General features: G+C 40.6%; 1 protein-coding gene across 1 annotated transcript in view; it reads right to left on the bottom strand.

Annotated features, from left to right (window-relative positions):
* Positions 1 to 16,899, bottom strand: part of LOC103194393 (selectin P) — a 104,677-nt gene that overhangs the window by 42,201 nt on the left and 45,577 nt on the right. The window contains exon 2 of the mRNA XM_007937782.1: positions 1,878 to 1,968. Within this exon, the coding sequence (XP_007935973.1) occupies positions 1,878 to 1,968 (91 nt within the window). The remainder of the gene's footprint in view (positions 1 to 1,877; positions 1,969 to 16,899) is intronic.

Raw genomic sequence — 16,899 nt, 5'->3', positions numbered from 1 at the left:
CTTGGGTTTCCGAGGCAGTATCACTACGGAAGTAGGATTGCCCAACCTTCCTTCCGAGGAGTGGCTGGTGGGTTTGAACCGCCAGCCGTCTGGTTAGCAAGCAAGTGTCTTAGCCACTATGCTACCAGAGCTCCCGGCCCAGTCTCATAGTCTGCCATATTTAGCTTCTTAGTAAAACAGAGCTCCCACTTTCAACCTTTGTACACACTGTTCCTGCTAACCTAGCTGCCCCCCCACCACACATACTTTATGCTTGGTAAAATTTTACCCCTCCTACTTTCCATGACTACCCAGGTTGCCTTGGTGTTTCTTCCTCCAGGTTCCTGCTGCAAGTCATAACTGCCTCTAGGGCCATTGTGGCCATGTATTGTAATGTTTGTAGACATTATCCACACTTGCTAGATGGGCATCCCTGAAGGCCAGCTCGTTTAGCTCTGGACCTTTAGCACCCAGGATAGAGCTTGGCACTTAGTGATAGGTGTTCAATAAATACTTATTAAGTGAGTGAAACACAGCCAGTTTGTGGCAAAGCCAGAGCTAGAAAGCAGATCTCCTTGTTTGCAATCTTATACTCATTCCTCCCCTCCTAATTATGTCTGCTTAATCACTTGTTAAAACAGGGCTCAAAACCATCCTTCTTCACACATTTGTGATATCAAATAAATAAAGAATATGTTCTTCAAAAATATAAAGAAGACTAGGATGCAAAGGATTGTTATTGTTGTCAATGGGAGTTCACTGGGGCCAAAGAGGCCAATTCCTTTGCAAAGAAGTATACAATGCAAGCAATCAGACCTGGAAATGGCTCTTTTTCCTGTTTATAAAGGCTTGTTCTTATTCAACCCATTCCTCTGCTGCCTGTGTAAGGGTTAGTCATGTTTGTCCCTCCTCACAGACACCTCTACGACATTGTTTTACTTTAAGAATTTATGCCACAAATCCTGATATGTTCAGGGCCACATTATGACTTTGTGGGCACTAGGCACTTTTGCCTTTGTGGGTTCCCTCCTTCATAAAAAAAATATATATATTGAAAAATTTATTTTACATTTGTATAAAAGGAACTCTGGTGGTGCAGTAGTTAAGGCATTTGGCTGCTCACCAAAATGTCAGTGGTTTGAACCCATCAGTTGCTGCAAGGAAGACAGATGGGGTCGTCTGCTTCTGTAAAGATTTACAGCCTTGAGCCTTGGAAACTCAATGGGGGTCATTATGAGTTGGAATTGACTCAATGGCAGTGAGTTGTTTTTTTTTTTTTTGTTTGTTTGTTTGTTTGCATTGGTATAAAGATGAGTATATTAATATTATAAGGAGCCCTAGTGGTTCAACGGTTAAGCACTCATCTGTTAACTAAAAGGCTGGAGGTTCAAACTGACCCAGCAGCTCTGTGGTAGAAAGACTTGGCAATGTGCTCCCATATGATTACAGCCTAGAAAATCCTATGGGGCAGTTCTGCTCTATCACATGGAATTACCATTAGTTGAAAGCAACTCAACAGCACCTAACAACACCAACAACATATTAATACTATAAATTAAAATATGTTCTTTGCTTTAAAAGAAAATTATCTTTAAAGAAATTAAAACATTTTTTGTGGGCCCATAAAAGTATTGTGGACCTGTGCCTACTGTACCTAATGAATCAATTAGTCCTGAATATATCAGGTTTTTTTTTTTTTTTTTTGGTATATCAGTTTAAGCTCTTCCTGAAGCTTTTTCCATGAATATGATTGGTGTTGGGTACATTTTTTGTTTAGAAATATTGGCTCTGACAGTTTTCTCCTGCCTCAACACTTTGTAATCCTTAACTTCTTTCACTGGCTCAGGGCTCTCCCCTAACCACTCAGAGGTAGGTGACAGGTTAGCCTGAAGTTTTACCAGCGATCAGAGCACTGAAGCAAAGGAGGTAAGTGACTCGGAAAACCACACTCTGAAATCTCCGGTTCCTGTTGGTTCTTAGGCAGCTAGCCTGAAACAAGAAAAGAAAACTTGCTTTAGTATTTGCGTGCAATCAACATGGCCAAAAAAAACTGTAGTTGATAATCATTATGTTGTCATTGTTATTAGTTGCCATCAAGTCAGCTCTGACTCCTAGTGACCCCATGAACAATAGAACTAAATGTCGCCTGGTCCTGCACCATCTTCACAAACATTTGTATGCTTAAGTCCATTTTTCAGTCACTGTATATTTTGAGTGTCTTCCAACCTAGGAGGCTTATCTTCTAGCACTGTATCAGACAGTCTTCTGTTGTGATCCATAGGGTTTTTACTGGCTAATGTTTGGAATTTGATCACCAAGCCTTCCTTCTCAGTTTGTCTTAGTCTGGAAGCTCCACTGAAACCTTCTTACCGTGGCTGACTCTGCTGGTATTTGAAATAATAATGGCATAGTTTCCAACATTATAGTGATACACAAACCACCACAGTATGACAAACTGACAGATGGGTAGTAGAACCCTTCTGTATAGAGATTCCCAATTACCATGGATGATGTTGAGATAGGATGTGGGGTGTATGGAGTGGTATGGGCTAGTGTATTAGTGTTTGTGTGTTCATGCTCACGTACCACTGACTGAGACCTGACCAGATAGTTTAGAGGACACAACTAAACCAGTGCAAGTCTCAGTGGTAGTGGAGTTATCTTTCCATAAAAAGCTTGACACATTTCTGTCTGGGGGTTTCTGAATATTGGTTTTGATAAGCAGGCATATTTTGTGTTCTTATAAGCTGCAACATTAGTCAGCAGGTCTCTGCAGGATCTATTGTCAAACTCTGAGAGCATCATAATATTACAATTTATGGTACTGTTTATGGAGTAGTGCCAAAGGCATTTGACTGCTAACCAGAAGGTTGGTGGTTCAAACCCACTGGCCACTCCACAGAAGGAAGACAGGGCAATCTACTTCTGTAAAGATTTGTTGTTGTTGTTATGTGCTGTCGAGTCAGCCCTGACTCATAGCGACCCCTCCTTGGGTTTCCGAGGCAGTATTACTACGGAAGTAGGATTGCCCAACTTTCCTTCTGAGGAGTGGCTGGTGGGTTTGAACTGCCAGCCTTCTGGTTAGCAGTCAAGTGCCTTAGCCACTCAGAAACCCAATGGGGATTGCTATCAGTTGGAGTTATCTCGATGGCAGTGGGTTTGTTTTTTTGGGGGGTTTTATTTACACAATAAGTATGGTGATAATCCCTTAATGGGGACTTTACTCCACTGCATTCTCTCCAGATTGTGTTGTATCACTAACTGTTTCTATAACCATATTTCTATTCAGTACTCACAAAGTACCAGATGCTATAGCCAGATGCTATAGCAGAAACCTTTAAACCAGGATGTGAACAGCTTCCCAAGGGGTATACAAGCAAGGAGAGTTTTAAGTAAATTTACTTTCAGATTCTCAACTTCCATTTGTATTCTTTCTTAAAGCTGATCTGCCTAGGAATACATTCTTCAGCCGCTTTACTTAAGAAATGACACATGCCCCTTACTAATCTTACTTTTATTTATTATGAGGCCTTGCTGCTTAATGTAAAAAAAAAAAAAAAAAAAAAAGTTGGTGCGCCAAATAGAGATAATTCAAAATATTGGTATTTGTATTGAGAACTTGAATGCTTCAAATGTCAGTGTGGCAAGGCCTTTTCTAATTCAGTTGCTCCTATTTCCCTCTTTTCATTAAAATTGAGGAAGGACTCAAGTAAGTTGCCTGCTGTTAAACCACTGGCTAAATTTTGGTGATAAATCACTATGTAATTTTGAGGCATAAAACATGGAAGGATTTAAAATAATTGAGGGGCATTACTGTAATAAAATTTCCACTCGCATTTATGTATTCACATGAACCAAATTTCCCAAAGCTTAAAGACCTAAACATGAAATCTAGGACTAGAATTTATGCTGCACCTGAATGGTTTTATCATTAAATAGTATTCATCCATGGATACATGAGCTAATGAAAGAAAACCCCTCTTCTCATTTAGAGATGCATCTTCAATTTTAAATATAGAAGTTGAATGTACTTATTAAAATTTGTATTATATTTAAGCTATTTATTTAGCTATGTACTAAAAGTAATTTAAAATAACTCAATCAAGATCAATATTTTTTAACATGTAGAGACTTAATGGTTTCAAAAAATTAAAATCTTTCACATTTCTGTTGATTTTTTATTTTTTAAAAATTTTTGCAAAGAACTATGATAGAGTAATCAAAGTAAGAGTTAAAAGTCTAAATTAAAAGTCTTCAGGGGAAATAGAATAGAAATAGGTATTAAGAGAGAAAACAAATAATATCAAATGTCCTATTATTAAAGAAGACCTTGTTTATAGTTTGCTTTTTTTTTTAAGTGATAAAGCTTAGCAGATCACCATGGTGTTTAACTCCACTGGATACACCTGAAAGAAGTGATGTAACAGATTTATTTAAAAATGCAAATATTTACAATATTTTGGAAGTCCATCTTGAACATTTTTTAAAAGTATGATGAAAAATGTTGGCTCCCACTTTAATAGGTATGAGAATTTACAGAAAGTCCTAGAAAAAAAAATTGTGGGGGAGTAAGGAAGTAAAAATATTGCTGTTGAAGAGCATAATAACATTGCCTTCATGCAGGGTCCTCAATGTTTGCCTCTCTAACAGTGAAGGGTTTCTACTGAGATGGCTTCGAGGAGAACCACAGTGTTATTTAATCTGGTGGCATGTTTCCTGTGCCCTTAGGAAGTGGTTTTCTCCCTGTACAGAGTATTTCTAGGGTTTCTCTGAGAACAGAGAGAGAAGGAGAAAGAGACAGCATCCTGGAATTGGTGTTTTAAGGTTTTAGAGGACTAATACGTACTTCTGATCAAGGCAAAATAGCTAAGAAAGGAAAATGTAAACCAATGTGTATCACCTGCTTTAATCTGACCATTCTTTTTTTTTTCATCACCAAATACCAATAATTGCTTCTCATACATTATTTCAGATCTGTAAGATACCATAAGGACTTCCTAGGTGGTGCAAACAGTCAACACGTTTGACTGCTAACTAAAAGGTTGAAGGGTTGAGTCTACCCAGAGGCACCCTGGAAAAAAGGCCTACTGATTCACTTCTAAAAATTCAGCCATTGAAAACCCATAAGAGTACGGTTCTACCCATAGGTTGCCATGAGTCAGAGTCAACTTGATGGCAGATGGTTCAAAGAGACCATAAAGATTACTGACAAAAAAAAAAAAAAAAAAGATTACTGACAAACCAATTTGGCATTTCTCAGGCTTTCTGTAGCATGTGTTTTAGACCATGAACACTTAACAATGTATCCATTTGATCCTGGTCCCACCACTGAAACTCAATGAATTTAAATGATTTGTCCAAACTTGCTCACTGGAATGAATACATGAACTCTTTTAAAAGCCTGATAAAAAGCCATAGTCAGGATTCTTAAAAAAAAATGCACACTTGCAATTTTTAAAACAATTTCAGAAAGCTCATGGACCCATTAAGTCTGTTCATTTTAGTGAACTACAAGTAGTGCCTAAGGTATTTGACTGCTAACCAGAAGGCTGGCAGTTCAAACCCACCAGCCACTCCTCAGAAGGAGGGTTGGGCAATCTACTTCCGTAGTGATGCTGTCTCGGAAACCCAAGGAGGGGTTGTTATGAATCAGATCGGACTCAAAGGCAAAGGGTTTGGTTTGGTTTGGGATTTCAGTCTCTGCTAACATTAAGATAGCACTTTGACTCATTGGCAACCAACAAGGCTTTTGTGTGTGGGTATGGGGAGAGGGTGGAGCTTAAGAATCTTCCCTTGAGTAATGATTTTCCTGTGAAACATCTTGGGATGGCCAGACCTCCTCATCTCTGCTTCTGTTCCGTAATATAGTCTTTTGGACAGTGCTGGGTCTGGGATGCAGAGTCTTTGTCCTTGTGTTTCTAAGCAGGTTAGATTTTGAAGCAAGGGCAAATGTCTTTCTAGAAGAAGGGACCACATGCTCTGCTAATCTCTACTTTAATGTTCTCTGGTAGCCCATTCCAAACTGGAAGTTACTGGGAAGGAGCCCGAGACTGGGTCATTAGAATAACATCCTGTGCCTTGTGAAACCGTCATCAGGCTGTTTAACACTGTGGTTCTCATTAACTTTACTTTTTTAAAGATGTGAGAATGATTATAGGGTGAAGAAAGGGCATGGAGAAAGTAGAAGGAGCATGTGTTTTTCCTTTAACCTCATGTTTTATAGGAAGAGGTACCAAATGCTAATAGAAGTCTCATGACTGCTAGCATGCCAAGTGCCTTACAGAGTTGGTGAGAATGATGCCATGGAAGAGAGATTCTGTGGCTTGTCTACAATGTAGAGTTTTGCATTTTCAGAAGAGAATTGAATAAAGCTCTTCCCTCGACCCCCTTGCCGTTCTGCTGAGATCTATAGCTAAGTGGTCTTTGATTTCTGACTCTGCTTTACTCTCCAGCCCACTGCCCCTCTATCTTGTCAACCTGCTCTTGCTAGATTTACCACTGACATTGTAATACCAAACCCAAATATGATTCTCCACTCTTCCTTGATCTTTCTGCAGCAGTAAGTACTACTGACAACTTCCTTTTGATTAAAATGCTTCCCTTTGGTTCTTCTCTTGACCCTTCTATGACTTTTCTCTGTGTCTCTCTGGATCTAACTCAATCCTCTACCTTCACTTGCACAGGTAGGGGTTTCCTTGGGGACCTGACTCTTTTCATTTGACTGTTTCCCTGGGACCTCTTAAGGTCCTCTAGTTGTCAGTGGCCCCTAATTAGCATCTCCATGCATGCCTCCCCCCCTCCCACCATGGCCCCACAATCCAAATGCAAAACAAGCATAAGAGCATAGAGCTGGAGGGAGCTGTTGCAAAGATTTCTCAAGGGCAAGGACTATATCTCATTCAGGTCTGAATCCCCAGCCCTCTGGTAGCATAGTGCCTAAGGCACTTGACTGCTAACCAGAAGGCTGGCAGTTCAAACCCACCAGTCACTCCTCAGAAGGAAGGTTGGGCAATCTACTTCTGTAGTGATACTGCCTCGGAAACCCAAGGAGGAGTCGCTATGAGTCGGACGGGTCCGACTCGATGGCACACAACAACAACAGTAGACCAAATAAATGTTCAATGAATATGTATTAAGGAATGAATGAATGAATGATGGCAAGAGGTATGTTCTGGTTACCTAGTGCCACTCTGACAGGAATATACCACAAATGGGATGGCCTTAACAAGCAAGTGTTTATTCTTAAAATTTGGAGGCTTTAATTCTACGTTCAAAGTGCCAGGCACTAGGGGCTGGGTGAAAGCCCCTCAACACTTGGGGTTCAGCTCTGCCTCCTGCTCCCAGCTCCACTGGAGCTAGAGGCGTTTCTTCACTCAGACAGCTGCTGGCTGCTGAGGCTCAGAAGCCCCAAGGTTGACAAGTAAAAAGGCACAGTCCTGATGTTACCAAATCACGTGGCAGGCCATTAACTTAAATCCATTGTAAGTCCCAAGGTTGGCAGAGCATGGCAGGCTGCTGAACAATGACAGCTACATGCAGGGTCCAAGTGTGCCATAGGCTGGAGACCATTCCCAACTCTTCTCCTTATATACAGGAAGAAGATCACATCCCAAAGGCAGCTACTCAGGTGCTTGTGGTAGATCCCACCATGGAGTTGATTGCCAGTCTCATGATGAAGAATAACTACTACCAGCTGCCCAGCTACTCAACCAGGCCCAGCCAAGTTGACACACAAACTGAACCACCACAGGGTATTTAAAGGTGAGATAGAAATGTGCTAAACAGGAAAAGGTAGAAATATATGTGATAATTATAACAAGTATATTATAGGTATAGTAGTGATTATATCTAAGTAAAAATATGTAACATAATTAGGTAGAAAAGCATTAAAAAGCTGTGAAAAAAATTATTATCGGTGCTTTTTCTCATTGTGTTTGAATGAGGGAAACAAAGAGCAGATGACTCAAACTCTTGTACGTTCCATGTGAGAGAACAAATAAGCAGCAGCACTCTCAATTCCATGTGATTGGGACGTGCAGGGAAGTACGGGAATGAATGATTATTACAATAGATGGTGTGTTTCAGAAAAGCCTTGAGGGACATCAAAGAGCAGCAGCTCTTAGATGGAGGGAGGAAGGCAAGAAAATTCCAATCAAACCCGCTGGACTGGGTGTTTACTCTCTGAAAAGTTCTAGCACCAAAGTGACCTCATATGAGGGATGTATGGGCCTATTCCACCACCTGTCTGTCAGTTTATCTTACTCTGATGGCTTGCGTGTTGCTGTGATGCTAGAAGCTATGCCACTGGTATTTCAAATGCCAAGAGGGTCACCCATAGTGGACAGGTTTCAGCAGATCTTCTAGACTAACACAGACTGGAAAGAAAGGCTTGATGATCTACTTCCCAAAACTTGCCAATGAAAAGCCTAAAGACTACAACAGAAGATTGCCCAATATTGTGCTGGAAGATGAGCCTCCTAGGTCGGAGGACACTCAAAATACCAGTACCTTCAACAATGGCCTTGAGTATATACAAGCAATCATGAAGATGGCACAGGACCAGGCAACATTTTGTTATATTATACATAAGGTTGTCATGAGGGGCAGCTGACTCAACGGCAATAACAATGTATTCTTATTAATAGGCAGTACAAACTCCCTCACCTATCTACCTACACAGAATCTGAAATTCTTCATTGAGTGGAACCAGGGAGGGAAGTACAAGCATCTCTCACTCTCTTTCACTGACTCTTCACATCAATCTGCCACCAAATCCTATTGACTTTACTTTCTAACAAGATACCTTGCCATTCTCCAAATTTCTGCTTCACTGCCACAGCATGAGTTCAGATACAATCATTTCTTTCCTGGGCTATATCAATTGTCTTCTAATTGTTCTCTTTTCCTCCAGAATCACCAATCTCCAGCCCTGTATTTATAATATAAAATATGACTATATTGCTTCACTAGTCAAAACCCTTCAGCTATTCCTACTCTCTGAGTGATACATATAAACCATTCAAGACAACACAAGCCCTTGAAAACAGAGCCTCTTTCTAGTCTCATCTGCCCTCACTCCTCAATCCATTTGGTTTGAGTTTTTCTTGGTTTGTTTTTGTTTTTTGGTTATTTAACAGTGACTGAACAGGTGGTTATGTTGAACAAGGAGGTCAGGGCAGACATCTCTGCCCTGAGGAGGTGGTGTTTAAGCTGAGAGCTGAATGACCAGAAGAAGCCAGTCAGAAGAGAAGCAGGAAGAAGTAACTTAAGATGTGTTCAAAGAATATGAAGCCACAATAGTCCCAGGGGAAGTTGAAGAAGACCTGACTTAGGCTGGGGTCAACAGGAATGCAAAGTGGCGAGGTGGATATGAGAGTCATTGAGGAGTCAAAACTACACAATTTCTTGGTGGCAAAACCCAGATATTACAAGGTATTACAGCCAATCTAATATCATTTCTCTTAAGTTTCTGAGATGTGGAGTGGTGGTATGGCACAGATATCAGTAGATCTAGCTTAAAGGTAGACAAATTAAACCCAATGAGAAAAATGGATGCCTAATAGCAAATTAGGAGCTCTGATGGTGCAGTGCCTAAGGCATTTGACTGCTAACCAGAAGGTTGGTGGTTCTAACCCACGAGCTGCCCTGTGGAAGGAAGATGGGGCAATCTACTTCCATAAAGATTGACCATCTTGGAAACCCAATGGGAGTTGCTATGAGTTTTTTGGAATAGCAAATTAGAAATAAAGGCAGGAAGGAGCTCCAGACATTAAAACATAGAATATAGACATATATTCAAGTGAGACTACTAATCATCATTATTTGGGGCAAAATATAAGCATTAATAATAAAGTTGTATGCCTATAGAAAATGTCTTGTTGGACCACAGCCAAGCTATATCCTTACAAGTACAAAGGGTTAGTTATTTGACTCCATAAAATTTCTGTTCTGCTTTTTAATCAGAGGAACTACATACCTACAAGACAATATAATAAACACTATTTATGAAACCACCACATACCTTCTCTCTACTGTTAGGTCCTGAGTCTTTTCTCAGTACCACCTGTTCTGTTGTGAGTTCTTTTTATTTATCTATTTATTGAGGATTTGCTTAATCAGCTTCTACCTACAAACCTCTGAGGCTGCACATTTTAAGAACCAGTGGCCATCCTAAGAGAGTCTGAACCATTTAGTTGCATTTTGAAAAAGAGGCAATGGAAAGAAAAGTAAGAACTGAAAATCACAGATACGAGGGTTAAAAAATATATATAAATGGAAAATAATCCACAGCTGCTCCTTAGCCCACTAAAACTGTGACTAACATCAGCACAAGTTAAGTTTCCAATCAAATGTTCCCTTTCTGAAGTCCTTCTGATTGAAAACCCTACACCAGGTAAATCTTAGCCTTGTTTCCTGAGGTCCTTGAGGTTAATTGAAGCTGAACTCACACAGACAGTTTGAGGTTCCTGAATCCCAAAAGCCAAATGTGCTCAGGGGCAAAAGTAGAGGTCCTGTCTTTGGAATATTGGAGTCCTTAGCACTTCATTGTCCTGGTGTGAGGATAGAGATTTTGATTTTATTAAGCCTGACTCCATATTGTTAGAATAAGACTTCATATTTTTAGTTAAGATGTCATTTCTTTAAAACCTGACTTCAATTCTGTGTTGTAATTAACCTGTTTTCTCTCCAAGATACAGTTATCCATTCCTGCTGCAGCCTGTGGTTTAAGACAGGGCTATCTGTGTCAACAAAGTCTCCTGGGCTGGACTTTCGGACCAGCCACTGAGACTTTGACAAAAACCGATGGCACCTCTTAAGGATCACCTGACTGCTAGGAACTCACAGGAAACATTCCTTTCTTAATTTTCCATTGTCCTATCTAACTCTTGGAAAATTTTTAATTAACTCTGCATACATGTTGTGGGTTTTTTTTTTTTTTTTCCTTTAGTAAAGGGACACCTGATGATATAAGCGCTGAGAAGAGTGGGTGTTTTTGGAGTCACTGACACCCAGTCTGTCTCTCGTTGGTGCACCTTCTGATCAATACTCTGTTCTCCTTGAACTCTGGTGTGGACTATTGGCTGCTCTGTTCCAGGGCTGGACCCTGGCATTTTTCAGGTAACACAGGTTCAGCCAGGGTTCAGAATGTCAAATACAGATTAAGAACAGGGGGCTGTAGGGTGGATTCTTAACCCAGGATCTATATTGAAAACCCTGTAATTGTCTATAAAAGGCTGGGGTTTATGCATTTGTTTGCTTTTTAATCTTGGAAGTGGAATTGTAGTTTTCATCAGAATCTCAGAGGACTCTGAGATTCAGCATGTTAGCATATCTCTGAAATAGAAAAGGATACAAAAGACTGGATAGAAAGAGGAGAGAAATAATTGCTCATTCATTTAAGTTGACCAATTCAGGAAAAGTACAACATGCAAAAGATAAGACAAAATTAATCCACATTCTTATGTCACTGTGGTTCAAACTCAGGACAAATTTGAACTGCTTCCTCTTCTCTTCATCATCTTATTATTCTTGTTTTCCCCAACATAGAATATCTCATTTCAAGCATTTGAAAAGAGTATGATAGTAGAGCAAAACAAACCCACTGCCATGGAGTCAGTTCCGACTCATAACAACCTCCATTGGATTTCCAAGGCTGTAAATCTTTACAGAAGTAGTTTGCCTCATCTTCCTCCTATGGAGCAGCTGGTGGTGGATTTGAACCACTAACCTGGTTAGCAGTCAAATGCCTTTGGCATTGCGCCAGCAGAGCTCCTTTGGACAATAATGTTGTTGTTGTTGTTGTTGTTGTTATGTGCCATCGAATCAGACCTGACTCATAGCGACTCCTCCTTGGGTTTCTGAGGCAGTATCACTACAGAAGTAGATTGCCCAACCTTCCTCCTGAGGAGTGGCTGGTGGGTTTGAACCTCCAGCTTTCTGATTAGCAGTCAAGTGCCTAAGGCACTACACTACCAGAGCTCCTTTTTGGAACAATAATAGCTAACACTTATTGATCATTTACTCTGTGCCAGCCTCAGATCTAAATGCTTTTCAGTGTAGTCTTATCTAATCTTCACAAGGACGTTATGAGTATTATTATACCCATTTTCCAGATGAAGAAACTGAGTCACAAACAGTTTCGAGACCTATTGCAGAAATGGAAACCACGTACATACTCCAGATCAGTCCCAGCAGATAAAGAAATAAGAGGTCTCAGGGAAAAAGTAGGAGAGCTGGGAATGAAAACCCTTTCAAATACATGTTTGTCCCAGGGCATTTGCTTAGCCTTCCATTCAACTTGGAGAAGAGCAGTCCTGGAGAAGGAGGTTGTAGATTTACCAGAGGATAGGAGGCCAGATCCTGACAGTCTCAAGCTTAACAGTGCAGTCTTAGGTAAGTTTAGGTAAACCACCTAGTCTGGGTAAGGCATATGTCCTTGTTTGTAAACTGGAAATAACAACTTCAATCTCATAAGTTGTTGGGGTCAAAGAAGACAGCAGCTTTTGAAGTACTTGCAAACTCTAAAAGGCTGTTCAAACATAAAACCTCCATGGCTCTTGTTATTTGCTTTTTTAACTTTTAGCATCCTGATTCAGCCCCAAGCCCCTTATGCCCACTTCAACTCATCCACCTCCCCTATGAAAGAGAAATGAACTTACCATCTCTTCTGCAAACCCTGCTGGCTTTCTGCCTTCTGCCCAACCCAGACTTCTTATAGTCTCACTGCCTGCCCTTAGTGTCGGGCAACTTCCTATTCACTTTCCAGAAATTCACCACAGCCCTTCCCAAGAAGTCAGAATGTTGATAATGCAAGAGCAAGGTTGGAAGCACAGAAAAGGCAGTCCCTAAGGGGCAGAAGGGTCTCCTACTTCCATGGAAGATGGTCTGGAGATAAAGGCAAGCGTGAATCACTCCTGGGCATCCCAGGATGAGCCATGCAGGAATCGTTCCCACACCCCCAGCGATCAGGTTTCCTTCTATTATGAGCTGAACCATCATTTAAAGGCATACATTTGGAAAGCACACTTTGCATTAATCATAATGTCCTAGAGTGAATTTTCCAGTTATTGCGAAATCTCCAGTTTATTGTTTCAGCAGACTTCTAAAGGAAAAGTAGAAAAAACAGTAGCAAAAAAATAACGAGTTAGGGAAGGAAAAAGGCCCTGAGAGTTTTCTGGTACTTGGGAATGATTATTGGAAAAAGTTTTGAAATTACGTGCAAAACAGATACGGATCATTTAAAGGAATTTCTGCTTCTTAAGTCAGAAAAAAGATTTTAAAATGGAAATGTTAGTATTTCTCTTTCCTTGGAGTTTGCGGGATGAAGATTTTCTGTGGTATAGTGGTTAATTAAGGGTCAGACTTTGCTATTAAACTTCCTGAGACCCAACCTGGCTCACCGTTAGGCAAGTGACTTAAACTCTGTGCCTCTGTTTTCTCAACTATGAAACAGGATGATAATAATAGAATTTCCCTTACAGGGTTGTTATAGGATTAAATGAGTTCATATGTGTAAAAGGCATGAAATAATATCTGGCACAGTTGGCATGCAACAAATTATTACTTTTCAGACAGTAAAGTCAAATATCATGTATTTAGCATCAGGTCAGAAAACCATAATTCTAATTTATCATCTTGGAATCTAGTTCTGTGGTAGTGGATGTTATTCTTCATTCAGTCCACGATTGTGACAGCCTGTACACAGTTATCTCACGGAAAGATAAAACATAGAAGAAAATGGAACAATCTGGAAAAAAGCCCAAAGGTAAAGGTGATTTAAAGAGCTTGAAGCTGCATTTGCTTTTAGGAATTTGGGACTGAGAGAAAGGGATTACATTATAGAACGTCTGGGAAGGAGGTGGTGATGAAGAAATGACTTGTAGGTAATGAGGAAAGCTGAAGGAAAGAAAAAAATGGGAAATTTCTGCACTGCAGCAAAATGCAATGGTTCAGAGCCCAGGCCCTGAAGCCAGACTGTCTGGCTCCACCACCCACCAGCCGTGTGACCTGGACATGTTATGTAATCTCTTTTTGACTCAGTTTCCTAAACTGTAGTAACAAATAAGGGTAAGAATAGTCAACCAAATGAATACAGACTAACTTACATGTAAAGTGCTTAAAACAATAGTTGGCACACTGTGAACAGTAGCTATTATTTTTGTAGGGAGCTTGGTGGCGTAGTGCCTAAGGCACTTGACTGCTAACAAGAAGGCTGGCGGTTCAAACCCACGAGACACTCATCGGAAGGAAGGTTGGGCAATTTACTTCTGTGGTGATATCGCCTCGATATCACTATATAACCCAAGGAGGGGTTGCTATGAGTCAGGTCTGACTCGACGGCACATAACACCACCACCACCACCACCACCACCTCGGAAACCCAAGGAGGGGTTGCTATAAGCCATAATTGACTTGATGGCAATGAATTTGCTTTGGTTCTTATTACTTTTGTAAGATTTGCCTCCACCTCCTTCTGTTCTTCTTTTTACTCTCCATTCATGTTTTTGTTGTTGTTGTTTGTTTTGTTTTTTGCATTGCTCCATTTTTTTTAAAATTATCAAATGGATAATAAATAGGGGAGAGTGCCATGTAGAGTGATACATTCTTATTATTAATGTGCAAAACAGAAGGGAATTCCTAAGAATAGGAATAGAAAGAAAATTGTACTTGGCTTTGTTTAAAAGCTGCTCAGGCGGAATACCATTTGCTCTTATGGATATAATCTATTTAGGAAATGTTTTGTTGTGTGTGCCCTCAAGTCAGTTCCAATTCATAGGATCCTTATGGAAAATTAGACTTCCCCATAGATTTTCTAGGCTGTACTCTTTATGGGAGCAGATTACCAAGTCTTTTTCTCCTGCAGAGCTGCTGGTGGGTTCCAAACACTGACCTTTTGGTTAGCAACTGAGTGTTTAACTGTTGTGCCACCAGGGCTCCTTTGTAGGGAATTTAGATTGTTTCTAATGATGGTGCTGGGGGCAGTGGTGGTTCAGTGGTAGAATGCCAGGTTCAATTCCCAGACAATACACTTCATGTACAGCTTCCACCCGTCTGTCTGCAGAGCCTTGCGTGTTGCTATGATGCTGAATAGCTTTCAAAGGAACTTCTAGACTAAGGCAGACCAGGAAGAAAGGCTTGGGAAACTACTTCAGGAAACCAGCCCCCAAAAATCCTATAGATCACAATGGTTCAATCTGTAATGGATCATGGAGATGGCAAAGGACCAGGCAGCATTTAGTTCCATTGACCAGGCATGGGGTCACCACAACTCAACAGCAGCTAACAGCAATTATGTCACCATTAAAGTTATGGTATGAATAAGGGAGCTCTGGTAGCATAGTACCTAAGGCACTTGACTGCTAACCAGAAGGCTGGTGGTTCAAACTCACCAACCTCGGAAGGAAGGGTGGGCAATCTACTTCCATAGTGATACTGTCTGGGAAACTCAAGGAGGTGTTGCTATGAGTTGGGGCCGACTCGACGGCACATAACAACAACACAATATGATTGCAATATAATTTAATTATTAGTATTACTTATCTGTGTTCTATTTGTTTTAGTCACATCCTCATATTATACTCTAAGTCCCCTGAGGGAAGGGATCCTTTCCTATATTAGTCATGCATCTCCTCTATCTAGTAGAAGGTAGACAAACACTAAACAAAGATGCTGACTCATCGATTTGATTGGCAACTCTGGTTTAGACACAGTGAAAGTGGTCCCTCCGTCTTCCTGTCTGAATTCTATCTATCTTACCACAGTGGTGCAGCACACATCCTGGAAATATTTAGTCTCTTGAGGATCCAGGCACTGTGCTAGCACTATGGCATTCAATAGTGAGCAGAAAAGGACACAGTCCCTTTCCCTGTGAAGCTAATAGGTTTTTTTTTTTGGGGGGGGGGGGGGGCGGGTGAAGGGATACCAGATATTAAATAAAAAATAACACTGCTAAACACAGTAAGAAAAAATGTGGTATAATGAGAAAATCTGATGTGTACTTAATGTGAGGAAAGGTCCTGTGAGACAGTGACTTGACTAATAAGCTAAGATCTGAAACTTGAATAAGAGTTATTATGCTTTTAGAGAGAACATTCTAGACCAGTAGAGGCTTGGAGCAGCCAGAAGCTGAGAGATAGCGGAGTGGCTGGCAGGAGGAATGGAGGCTGATAGGTAGAGTGGGCTGGGACCAGGCGAGGCATTACAGTTGTGGTCTTCATATAGACCATCTGGATCTACTCAAAATCCAAAACAAAACCAGCTACTGTTGAATAGATTTTTTACTCATGGTGACCCCATGTGTTACAAAGTAGAACGGCTCCATAGGATTTTAAGGCTGTGACCTTTCAGAAGCTGATCATCAGGACTTTCTTCCGAGGTGTCCCTGGATGGGTTTGAACCACTAATCTTTTAGTTAGTGGCTGAGCACTTAACCATTTGTGCTACCCAGGGCTTATTGGGTCTGTTGTTGTTGTTATGTGCCATTGAGTCGGCCGACTCATAGTGACCCCTCCTTGGGTTTCCGAGGCAGTATCACTACAGAAGTAGGATTGCCCAACCTTCCTTCCGAGGAGTGGCTGGTGGGTTTGAACCGCCAGCCTTCTGGTTAGCAGTCAAGTGCTTTAGCCACTATGCTACCAGAGCTCCTATTGGGTCTAGTCAGAGGCAACTAATTCCTCAGAATATTCTACCCGCACAGCTGGTCCCTATACTCAGAAAATAGAGCTATAGGATAACAAATTACAACTTTAAAAAATGAACATACAGCTTTTCCCCTTACTGTTACTGTAATATATGTTCATGGTAAAAAAAAAAAAAATTCAGAAAAGCAAAATGAAGGAAAAAAATCAGAGATAATACTACCTATCACTAAGGGCATTGACTCAACATTTTGCTTTTCTTTGATATGTTTTTAATGGAATT

The sequence above is a fragment of the Orycteropus afer genome, unplaced genomic scaffold (genome assembly GCF_000298275.1).
Source record: "Orycteropus afer afer isolate SDZICR_OR568_19922 unplaced genomic scaffold, OryAfe1.0 scaffold00044, whole genome shotgun sequence".
NCBI classification, from domain to species: domain Eukaryota; kingdom Metazoa; phylum Chordata; class Mammalia; order Tubulidentata; family Orycteropodidae; genus Orycteropus; species Orycteropus afer.
This window is presented reverse-complemented; position numbering and strand designations above follow the sequence as displayed.